At 39.5% G+C, this 12,311-nt stretch overlaps 1 protein-coding gene across 1 annotated transcript; it reads right to left on the bottom strand.

The window, feature by feature from the left end:
• Nucleotides 1-887: 887 nt before the first annotated feature.
• LOC145777983 (serine/threonine-protein phosphatase 4 regulatory subunit 3-like) lies at nt 888-5,164 on the bottom strand. Its single transcript, XM_082589360.1, has 4 exons — nt 5,026-5,164; nt 3,833-4,334; nt 2,816-3,436; nt 888-2,553 (listed from the first exon to the last, which is right to left on the bottom strand). The coding sequence occupies exons 2-4, from the start codon at nt 4,127-4,129 to the stop codon at nt 1,111-1,113; spliced, it is 2,361 nt and encodes a 786-aa protein (XP_082445486.1). The 5' UTR covers nt 4,130-4,334; nt 5,026-5,164; the 3' UTR covers nt 888-1,110.
• Between the last annotated feature and the right edge of the window lie 7,147 nt (nt 5,165-12,311).

Here is a 12,311-nt window from a genome sequence, read left to right as displayed (position 1 = left end):
TGTTCTGGATTATGAACAGTCAAGGACATGGGGAAGGGGTCACCGGTCACCAAGGCATGCACTAAAAACTTTTTTGTTTTATAAACTCGAATGCAAGACAAGAAATAGTTGGTTAATAACATTCCAAGAATAGGTCACTGACAAAGTTAGTGTTTTTCAAAACATTACGAATACTGTTCGGTTTACATCATTCACTTGTCAGCGAAAGCCAATAAATCCAAAATCAGTTGAAATTTTTTTGTTTTGCAACGTGCAGACTTTACTAGGATAAAAGTGTTTTTATGAGTTTCTGCAATGACTAAAATTTTGATGCTTGTGAGTCAACCGAATCTATTGAGCGAGGAATCTCAATTTTTATTGTTTTATTATTGCCATTCTTACATTAACTATTTTTTTTATTAACGCTATTTAATTATTTTTGTCTACATAGAGGTTAAGAAAGACATAAATTTTTGTTCTGATAAAAACCAAAAATGTGCAGCTCCAGCTTGTATCGAAATTGTTTTGCCTACTGTTAGGCTACAGCTTTTTGTTCATAAGCCAAGTTTGGCTGTATAAAGCAAAACTAGGCTACTGTCGACCCAGGTAAATTACCCGCTTGAATAACCGGTTTATTTTTCGGCTATATCTAATTTTTTGTAGGCTACAATTTTCATGTGTGTTGATAATATCCGGCTTCCACCTCAGTACGAGCTGCGCTGCTGACCCACGAATAATTCGGATGAGGTTCAATACACGGTGGCTAGTTGGTCTTTATGAGCCGTACTCTTTTTGCAAGTGTAGTCACCTAGCTTGGCTGACTGGGCTTCGCTTACGAAAGGCAACGTTGTAGCGTCAGAGATTGTCGCTAAGCAATTCTTACGTCATAGATGTGTGCAAGCGACCAATCCAGTTTTGAGTGATTTTAATAGACACGATATAAACGATGCAACCTGCTGCCACGATCCAGCAAACCTCATATTTGGGGATAAAACAAACATTGCTATAAATAATCCTATGTCGGGTTGTTGCCTCGGCGACCGGGGCTTCCCCTTCGTGTAGATCTCGCTCTTGTTGCGACGATCTCTCAGTTGGAGACTTGTGACAATCATCCAGTGTGACGTAGAGTGGTCAGTCATCTGTGACTTGTAATAATTTCGATTTCTTTGGCATTGGTTCGTCCTCATTCGGATGTTCATTGATGACGTCTCCTTCTTTGTCTGGGTCATTTACTCCGGCTGCTTCTTTGTCAGATGCGTCATCATCTTCCGAATCGTCATCTGGATAATCCACCAATCCGACGAGTCCATTCTTCACAGTAACATTCGACGCAGGTAGATCATCATGAACCCCGTTGCTCGGCAACGGGTCAGGTTTCTTCTCGTCCGCTTTATTTTCACCAAGAACAGAGTCGATGTTGATCTTGGGAGCATCAAACGCATCAGCAACATCCAGCTCATCATCCTTCTCGAACCACAGCTCCTCCTCTTCCTCAGGTTCGCGATCATCGCGTCGGAATCGGTGGTTGCCATGCGACGCTTTGGTGACACCTCGGTTCTGCTCCTCATCGTAGCATCGCTTTAGTCCTTGGAAGATTGTCGTGTAGTTGATGCTCTCGAGCTGTTTGTAATGTTGCTCCACGACATGGCTAACTAGGATCTTGATATCTTCCGATCGGATGTACTCGAATATCTCCAGGATGGCGGAGTTGAGAAGATTGTATCGCTTCCCGCATTGAAAGAGTTTCTCCACCACAGGAGCAAACAAGTCTCCCTTGATGAGATAGCGGCGATAGAACTCATCTGGTCTTCCTACAATCTTCCGCATGAAACGCAACGCGGACAAAGGAAGGAAAGAATGTTTAGAGTTTAATAGAACAAGAACCCGACGAAGTAAATCCTTGTTGAGAACGTAGTTCTTGATGTTATACGCGTGATGCTCCACGGAGAAGGTGAGGAGATCCAGTATAAGACTGAGGAGGTGAGCGGTTCTATAGTCATCCTTGCCGGGTCGTTTCTCATCAGCAGTGTTGGCCAGCAGAGGCGCCATGAGCACGTGCATGCAATTCCGATAATAGAAAGCTAGGAACTCCGTTTTCTCATTCTTGTTGGCGAGCATACTCTCAGGATCGAGCAGGACACGGAGCAACCCGATGAGCTGGATGGCGCGTCCAAGCTCCGGATCGGGATCATAGATAATTTGTTCAATGACAAGGTTGAGGAGGAAGAGATCATCATCTCCATCACTTTCGTTTGTCTCCTTCCTAGCAAAGTCACGTACCATGGATGGACTGTGCTCGACGACGTGAGCAAACACATCGATGGCGACACGATGAGACTGCAAGTCGTCGCCGGACAACAGAACCTCGATCGCCTGCAGCACTCCAAGATCGCCGAGTTGACGAAAAAAGTCATCACGTGATGTTGGCTGCAAAGTCTGTGATAAGGAACAAAGCTCCCTGATGAAGCCGGCAAGATCTTGTCTCCTCTTGTCATCCGTCGTCTCATCTTGAAGTTGCTCAAATACAGACAAAAGAAAGGATTCATCACCGCGGACCAAGTTCACGATTTCCACCTGAAAGAAAACAAAGTAGGTCACAAACAACAAAACCAGCTGTGAACAAGTCGCTAAACTACGGTTAGTGAAAATTAAACATCAAGTAAGTAACCCCGAGTCATAGTCAGGCATTCAATAACTGCGTTAACAAATTGTGAATGCTTTCACCGAAATCTGGCACGGTTGATGAGCATAAATATCCTGGATGCACTTTGTAAACAGAATTTCAAAATCAAGCAATGAAGTTCGCTCTCAGGAATACAAGTTCTTTAAAACTTGCCTTGTTAAAGAATATGAGAGAGCTGAGGGTGGAGAGCATGTTCTCTTCAAACACGGAAGGAGTGGGAAGAACCACATCCTGGATGTACTGCAGCCGAAAGGTCAGGTGAATCTTCCTCTTCAACTCATCATTTTCAATCGGCAACACTTCTTTGAAGTTGACTTCTTGCAGCAAGTAGTCTCTGTGCTTTTGTGGAGCAGAGAGCGATGGGTCATACTCAAGACAACCAACCACGTCTATGATGTGGCTTTCCTGCAACATCACGTCAAACAAACTGCTTCGGTTCAGCAAAAATATACTTCTCATGATCTCATAGAGTCGATGAAGACCTTCAATATTCTCCAAGTCCTCACATGTATGGAATAAAGTTAATAATTTTTGAATGTAATCGGATTCCTCGATGCCCCGGGCCAGCTGCTCGCGACGCACAAGCGACGATAAGGACGAGGTGAAAAGTTCAGCGATTTCCTCAAGTTGTCCGAGCTCGCAAGGTGGAAGGACATAAGGCGAAGCGGATTGCTGCAGGGAGTCTGTGCTGTCGTCTAGTCGATCGCCGCCAATGTCGTCATCGTCGTCAGCGATGTCTTGAGTGATGTACACCGATGGATCCTTGCCCTGAACCTGTGACAACAACCACCTTGATATTGTGATCCCAAAATTTAAAAGAATTAAGTAAAGAGATAGATCAAGTAGCGTATGTAAAAACTACGAGTTTCTTGAAAGGCCTCTGAATAATAAATTAAGCACATAAACCGACACGATTTATATATGACGTGCAAATTCCAAATCATGATAAAGTTACATGATTTTCGGAAGCACACCCACAGAAAGAGATGTTGCTATTCATCATCTGCGGATCGAGTTTGATGTTGACCGTCGCCCTATGGTCCTGTCAATCGACAATCGAAAGCATCGCTCGATCGCGATAGAATCAGGTCAAAAGCGAAACAAACAAGTTTTTTAAGAAGGCACAAATTAAATTGCAACATATGACTGTGGTGGCATAATGCCGCTAACCTCGCATATTTTTTTCCAGATTTCGTCACATCCGGCCTTCTCCTGGAAGCTGAGCGCAAGATCTGTGTTCTCTCCCTCTGACCAAACAATCAAGGTCTCTTGCTGCTTCTGATAGGCCGTATCCAGCAAGATCTTCGACTCGAGAAGCAGGGATCCATCGTGCTCTGCTCGCACGATCAACGTCATTCCCTTCAGACGATCAACAAATCCGGACGAGACGTGGCCCGTCCCCCTGTCGTCCCATTGTCTCTCTTCGTTCAGTGTGTAAACCTTAACACGCCTCCTAGTGTCGGCCATAGCATGGAGGCTTTGCTTCTGTTGATTCCAACCGGGATAGGAGTTGAACTTGGAGATTTATTCGAATAGAGCTTCACCTCGAGGAACAGTGGATAGAAGTCGACTGGAGGTTGGCGGGCATACAAGCATAGAATACTCTACACATGCGGATGAGATGCACCTCAGAACAACAGGATGTGGACTCCTTCAAAGCCAACACCAGACGCTGTAACATAAACAACTTGCTATTATTGCTTCCAGCGATGATCGAACTGGGGGAGTTTGTCAATGAAGGCAGTGATATCATCGGACGGTAATAATGCAAGAAGCTAAGTAAAAAACTTAAAAACAGTTTAATATGAATAATTTAATAAACACACCAAAGTCATAGTCTGGAAATAGTTAAATATCAATAAGTAGCCTACTGGCACACAATTAAATTACTTTTCATTCTTTAATAAAAGAGGCAGTGTAATGCGAGATTTGTTTAAAAAAAGTTTTTCATTCTCCTACACCAGACGACCTTCCAAAGTCGGTTAAAAAACACTTTTGTAGAGCATAATGAAAACGTGACAAATATAAGAGAGAATCACTATCCGTATACTGTTGCGGTAGCCAGGATTGCCGCTTATTTGAGCAGGTATGTGTGAAGCGCAGGCATGATGCAGATCTTCCTACACCGGTACAGAAGTTATGTGAGGGCTTGTGGTGATAAGGACACTGTGCGGATAGCAATGTGTATTGTGTAGTTAAGCTTTGAAATTAAGGGTAAACATAGGGTGAAAAGTTATGAGACCAATCATGTTGCTTTTACTTTTTGTTAATGTTGCCTCATTGAAGAACCAACATCTGGCCTCACAATTGAAACATGATTGCACACAGATTCAGGACATGACAATACTCAAGAAAAAACACACCTGGAAAGAATCAAAACTACTTTTGTTGAACACTTTTCCTTTTGAGAACAGCCTAAACAGTTTGTAGCGATGCAATGTGTTGCTTGCACATGGTTTTGCTGTAAGTTACAGAGTAGTCTATGAAACATTTAAGATCTCTGCAAAAATAAAGCATAACAATAAAAAGGAACTGCTCTTTAGTTTGAGTTCCTCCCAAACTAAAGTTTATTTGCCCGACATGGACAGAGATCAGGCCTGCGCTAAGCCTAAGATGAGATGCAGTTACAAACAGCAGCCATTAGATACGCTCAAAACTAACTTTAATTTACTGTATATACTCCAGATATACTCGAGTATAAGCTGACCTTATGTATAGGTCAGCAAATCACATTTTTGCAGAAAATCGGTGACATATTTATTCTCTTGTGTAAAAGTCGACTAGCATATTCCTGGCACTGTCATTCGGTGGTTCATCGAAGACTTTCTAAGTATTGTCGTAGACATACAGTGAAGAAATTTTAAAGTAGAGCAACTTAAGCAGTCCCAACCAACACAGTGTTACCAAGAGCCGATGAATTACAAGCACAAAACAGAAACATCACAGTTGGCTACTGGTAAATAGTCCCCACTATTTATCACAATCAAAATTAAACCAGAATACGTGTAATTTCACAAATGAAGTCTTCCGCTGTGAGATCAATTATTATGATCAACTAAAATTCTTCATTGGGACACATGTTTAGTAAGAAAGTTTAAAAATTTAAAAGTTGTATTAAAATAAAATACTGGTAAATACATCGCATCTGGGTTTTTTTTTTCGGTCATTGACCGATTTTTTAGCAAAATGTCCAAAAAAAATATAGTCAATTTGGTCAAAATGTCCGAAAAAATATATAGTCAATTGACTATATAATAAATATATGACCAAAAATGACTAAAAATCGCCAAAATAATTAAAATTGACCGAATTTTTTCAAGTCATTTTGGACACAATGACCGAAAAGTCTCAGTGAAAAAAAAAACAGCATCGCATTCTTTTTGTTTTGAACACCACAGCCATATGATTGCTAAGCTTTCTCAGAACATTCTGTTAGATTCTTAACACAAACTATCTGGCTATTGTTATTGCTCTCTAAAATGAGTTCTACTTTGTTCATTAGATTTAGGCAAATTAAAGTACCAGAAAATAGTTTATTTGTTTGTTGGATAACCACCAAGTGGCACACTGAGATGAATTGAGTTAGACTGAAGAGGGAAACCCTTTTAGCCAACAGTAATGTGTTTTCATATGACATCCATCGTAGATGGGACAATAATTATGTTCCTGAACCCCTTATTTTGCTAAAATCTAAGCAGGAATAAAATTCAGTGCTGTATCAATTTCAAAAACTCTTGGCATGACTGACAGTGACAGGGTATCGAATAAGTGACGCTGATCCAGCTTCCATCCCATTAGTATGTCAAAAAATTTATAAAAAAACATTTATCTCAGCATTCGACCAAATGCAGCCTACAAACCATGATCTCATGAGATTTGTATTGGATTGCATCAGGGGTGTGCAAACTTTTGTGTTAGGTGTAAAAAATATTATAATTTATAACATCATGTTTATGTATAGCCTACATCATACAGCGCCGTATGTATTAGAGCTCGACCGATATATCGGTCAGCCGATGTTTATCGGCCGATATCAGGAGTAGCCGATATATTGTATCGGCTATTTTTCGCCGATAAACATCGGCTAGCAAAAGGACACTCAAAACCAGTCATACCTGCCTTTACAAGAAACACAAGTTGCTCAAACGCGCATTTAAACTCTCTCGTTTTAATTACGTGCAAGTGGCCGCTGCACACAATCCATTTTTGCACGCAGCACGTTGGTATGCTTTTGAACGTCTTGTTTTGTGAACGTGGAAGGGCGCTCTTCTAGCTGCCTGGTTGTGCTTCTGTTTATCGGGCTAGTGGCAGTGACACCGGTCTTTGTGCGAATCCTAGCAGAAACTCTTGCCGTGTTGGACTGATTTACGATGACAAAAAATGTTCTTGGGATGAATTCTGCGAAACTATGTTTTTTGAACTACCATTTGAAACTGTTGAAGTTTGATTATTGAATTGAACACAAAAATTGCATTTGGTTGTTTCTTTTTTGTTTGGTGTTTTTTTGTGATTAGTGTTAAGAATGATTGTTCCATTACAGCAACCAATGCATAAACTTTCTTGGACTGGTTTGTTGCTTAATAACTTTGTTGGTAACAAATTTTTAGTAATAAAATTAATTTGCGTTCTTCTGGTGACTATTTACTAGGTTACCTCCTGATGTTAAAGATGATAACTAGCTTTTGTATTTCCGACGTTTCGTCAGTCAGCACAACTGACTTTATCAAGGTGGCTAAAACAGGTTAACACAACCTGTTCAGCAACGATGGCACAACACAAAAACATACTGATAAAATGAATAGAGTAAGGCAGCAAGAATCAAAATTAAAACACGCCACAAGATACCTAGAGGTTAAACTAAATGCGGTGAATGCCTAAAACCAATAACCAAAAAAATTTTTAGTATTTGATATATGTCGGTTGAAATATATTGATATCGGCCTAAAAATTTCATAAATATCGGTATCGGCGTCAGCCTGAAAAAGTTATATCGGTCGAGCTCTAGTATGTATAACCAAAATTTTCATTCCACGATACTTATATGCATAGTCATGCGTACAATCTCGTTGACGACAACGTGGACAAATTTACTTTGAAATCTAGAAAATGTGTGTAAAATATCTACTCGGAAAATATTCCCTGGGTGATAACTACCAGGGTGGATACTTCCTAGGTGGATTTTTCCTGAAAACTTCTCTAGGGGATATTTTCCAAGGCAATTTTGTCAGGGGATGTTTTTCAAGTGAATTTTTTTAGTTAGACTTTTTCCTGGGGATATTTTCCGAGGTCTGATTTTAAAAAGAGGATTTTTTTCAAAGATTTTTGTTTGTTCATAATCATTGATTGCTCCTCAATTATGGTTTAGATTTCAAAGGCAACGCTGAAAGTAGAAGTTTTGCTCAGAAAATATCTTTATGAAAAAACATCTACCCTGGTAATTATCTTCTTTATTCGTGGGGGTATGGCATTTTCCCAGTGGATATCTTATGACAACCACATACACGTTATTCTAGACTTCAACATAAAGATGTCCAATTGTCCATGCTGCAAAGTCGTTAACGAGACTGTAGCCTATACAGTATGGTGTCCGACGTTTTTTTCGTAAACAGTTGTTCGTAAAACAATTGTTCGTAAACAATTGTTCGTAAATTTAATTTTTGTAAAACAATGTTCATAAAGCATTTCTTCGTGCATGCAATTGAGAATTGATGTATACCAACAAATGCTTTATGAAGAATTGTTTTAGGAATTTAATTTTACCAACAACTGCTTACAAACAATTGTTTTACGAACAACTGATTACGAACAATTGTTTACGAACAATTTACCTATAACCATACAGTATGCATGACCAAGCACATTCATAATAAACCAGCATAGAAATAAAAGTTTTTGCATGAGTGTTTGTCAAAGTGTAGGCTATTCTTCAATTCAAGTAATTTTTTGAAGGCAGTGGCTATTTTTCTCATAGTAGTGTCGCCAGATAAAAAAAATTGCCCTAATTTAAGAAAAGTGCAAAACTGTTGTAGACAAACACTTGTGATTTGGGAAATTTTGAAATCGTGAGCAGTGAACGACATCAAACCCTTACTTTCATCTTAACTCTGGCAACACCTGCCATGAAACAATGCTTTTTGATTGCAACAATGGCAACCAATAAAAAAAAGCCCCTTTTTAAAATCTTTTTAATTTTCTATTTTGTAAAAAATCTTGTATCTTTATAAAAGTGAAAATAAATTTCCAAACAAATAGGACATTTTATTCAGTTTCTAATGTGGATTTGAAGGGGAGCAAGTTTATTTCATATTACACCTAGTCAGAGGTGGGCACCAGCTACTTTTAAAGTAGCGCGCTACCCGCTACTTGGACCAAAGTAGCACGTGCTACTGCTACCAATTTACAAAAGTAGCACGCTACCCACTACTCAGGCCCAAGTAGCATGCGCTACCGCTACTTCTTCCACTACTTTTGTCCAAAATGACACTAGGAAACACTCAATTCTCTAGTGACGCAAAAATGACCTTGAAAACGAATGTTATCATTCGTTTACGCTGTCATTTTGACGTTGTTATAGAAAACACATTCTAAGGGAAATTTATTGTTACGCATCTTTCAAAAACACGAGCATTTCAAAATGAGAGTCACTACGTCCTGCCCGCTTTCGCTTAAGCACATCTTTTCCAACAGAGAAAAGTCTCTCCACCGCAGCACTGGAAGGAATGGGGGTGTTGTATTTAATGAACAGATCTTTTAACTCGGTATTTGAAAAAGCTCAAGGACTCGCTCTTGTCCGACAAAAAGGTGTCATGCACCAACGTTTCACGGGATGGCGCAAACACTCCAAAAAATACATCCTTGGAGTCATGACTGGTGTTGGTGTCACTCTTCTCGGTATCAACCTGGCTTGATGTCTCCGGCAACAGTCGAATTACATCTGTCTTGACTTTTTCTCGCAGTGCATCAGCATCATCCGTGGAAAAGTACCGTAGTGCAGAAATTGTAGCCACGACGTCTTGAAGGAAGGATGAAGACATGATGCCATAACGCCTTAGATGTTGTTGAAGTACTTGTTGAATCGTTTCTTCACCCCTTCAAGGACTTTCACTTTCAACTCCTCACAGGTCACAAGATCACTGATCTCGGTCAACTTCTTCTCGCAAATTGTGATGGTTGGAAGCAAGACTCCGTAATATGCCTTGGACTCGCCCTGGAGAATGTCTAAAGCAGGGGTCGGCAACCTACGGCCCGCGGGCCGGATCCGGCCCGCCAAGCAAAATTATCCGACCCGCAGCATTTTTGCAAATTGTAGTTGGCGGGCCAAAACAAACATCCCATTATTTTATGCTGCCATTTGGTTTTACATAACAGAATTAAGATTACTAAATGTTATGTAAAACTTTCGCAATTTTTACTTTTCCATATTTATCTGTAACGCTCACTTGTAATCACGTAGCCTGTGTACTTATGCCGCAACAATGCTTAGTTAGGGCATTGTCGCCATTTTGAATTTCCTTGATATTCTTTCTCTGCGAACTGCATTTTAGAGAGAGCGACGTTGCAGGCCTGACAGATAGTTTGATAGATTTGAAGTTTTAAGAATTAGTTTGTTTGAAGGTTGATAATTTAGAAATATGTGTAGCTTAGGAAGCAGGAATTGGCCTTTTTAGTGACAGCCGGTCCAGACTTTTAAATTACTTTATTTTTTAGAGTTATAATTTACTCCCAGTTCCATTTTTCCGTTTTTTTCAACAAGTGATTCTTGTCTTTGAAGAATTTGCTACTTGTTAGAATCCACCAAGCATAGGAAATTATCACAAAGCGCCTTTGTACCCGCGACCTATCGATCACGGGTCGCTTTGTTATAGTAAACTAGGTTTGGGGCAAAATTTAGCTTAAGCTTGCAGAAGGTAGCATCAAGGTACTTGGCAGTTTCACCTTGAAGTCCGGTTATATTAGCCTATTTACTGCATGCTAGTTGCAGGCTACATGAGTTGCGTTAGTAATAGTCAATTAACCGTATATTTAACGGCAAGTTGAGAACACAACTTACTGATGACCACTTGCAAGATGTTATGATTCTTGCCTCATCCAACCTATCACCTGACCTTCAGAAACTTTCTAGCAGGAAACAACATCAAATATCACATTAATGTTGTGCTGTCAATAAATAAAGTATTTGGTGTTTTTCGTTACCAATTGTTACTATTTTTCTTTATATTAATCTATATAAGCCTATAGTAGCTAAATATGGAGATACTCTGATAAGAACGCCAATTTTAACAATATTATGAAAAGTAAAGAAAACGGAAGCGCAAATGGAAAACTTGTACGGCCCGTTGACATCTGCGCAGTTTTGTTTTGGCCCGCGACTGAAGAAAGGTTGCCGACCCCTGGTCTAAAGCCTGGCAGATAGGCTTCATCACACGGAGATATTCCCCGAAGAATTTGACGTTAGCTAGAAAAGATCGAAACTTTGCAACCAAGCCGATAGCTGCTTGACCATGCCAGTATTGCAAAAAAACAAGCACTTTTTTCAATTTAAATTACGTAAAGAGTAGCGGGAGTGCGACTGAAAAAAAGTAGCGCCTCTCCCGCTACCGCTACTTTGGAATAAAAATAGCGCCGCTACTCCAACTAAAAAGTAGCGCTGCTACCGCTACTTTTACCAAAAAAGTAGCGCGCTACTGCCCACCTCTGCGCCTAGTGCTAAACCAATAGTTTTTATAGGTCAGACAGCCTTCCCGGTGATGTAAAAGTGAAACAGCACAAAAGTGCAGATTGTTGCAATTTACACAAACTGTCTACAATTTTTAAAACTGGTTTTGTTGATGTTTATTTAAAATTTTTCAACTTTTTTGAAAAGTGTCATATCTTTATTTTAGTCTTTGAGTAGGCCTATACTGCTATAGGCTAACAACTTGTTGCTTTTTTCTCAAATTTATAATTTTGGACTCATGGCAGTTTATCTCAGTTAGCCAAGCCTTTCTAAATCTAACTGATAAAAAATGGTAGCCTATGGAATAGCCTGTATTATTTTAATAACTGCAATAACTCTACTTATTTACATATATCTACACTTATTGTTGTAGTGGCCGTTTATAGCTGACTGAACTAAACGACCACATAATCTTTCGCTGCCTTTGGCTAACCAGATTAAATTGTTCAACACTGAGCGTACTTAAGCCTTTCTCTATGTTTGTGTATTGTGGTGTAAGTTTGTAATGTTCTATAATAGAATTTGAATGGCAAATAAAGTTATTTCTGTCTAGGCTATATCTGTATTCCTAAAAAACTAATTTTTCACAATGTTTTTGGAAAATGCATTTGATTGACATTCGCACAGCAACTACCGCTCACACTGACTATCATAATTCCACTGAGTTGATTATTTTTCTCCCAACTGAATGAGAAATTGAGAATGAGTTTTAATTTTATCGCGCGATGAGTCATGTCCCTGCTTGCTTCCAAGCAAAAAGTATTTAACTGCAGTGTTGCCAAAGGTTAATTACAGTACTTCTCACAAAAACGTCCAATGAAAAGTCAAGTTTGGTTTGTTTGTGAAACTATTGTGGTAATATTTATTTTAGATGTAAGGTCTATTGTTATTTAAGGTTTAATGTTTGTTTATATTTGAATTAATGGTTGTTGT

The sequence above is a fragment of the Aplidium turbinatum genome, chromosome 10 (genome assembly GCF_918807975.1).
Source record: "Aplidium turbinatum chromosome 10, kaAplTurb1.1, whole genome shotgun sequence".
Lineage (NCBI taxonomy): Eukaryota > Metazoa > Chordata > Ascidiacea > Aplousobranchia > Polyclinidae > Aplidium > Aplidium turbinatum.
This window is presented reverse-complemented; position numbering and strand designations above follow the sequence as displayed.

Coding starts and splice junctions, on each gene's coding strand:
- LOC145777983 (XM_082589360.1), bottom strand. CDS start 4,129: ATGGCCGACACTAGGAGGCGTGTTAAGGTTTACACACTGAACGAAGAG. Junction 3,437..3,832: donor TCTGGAAAAAAATATGCGAG/GTTAGCGGCATT, acceptor TTGTTGTCACAG/GTTCAGGGCAAGGATCCATC. Junction 2,554..2,815: donor CTCTCATATTCTTTAACAAG/GCAAGTTTTAAA, acceptor GTTTTCTTTCAG/GTGGAAATCGTGAACTTGGT.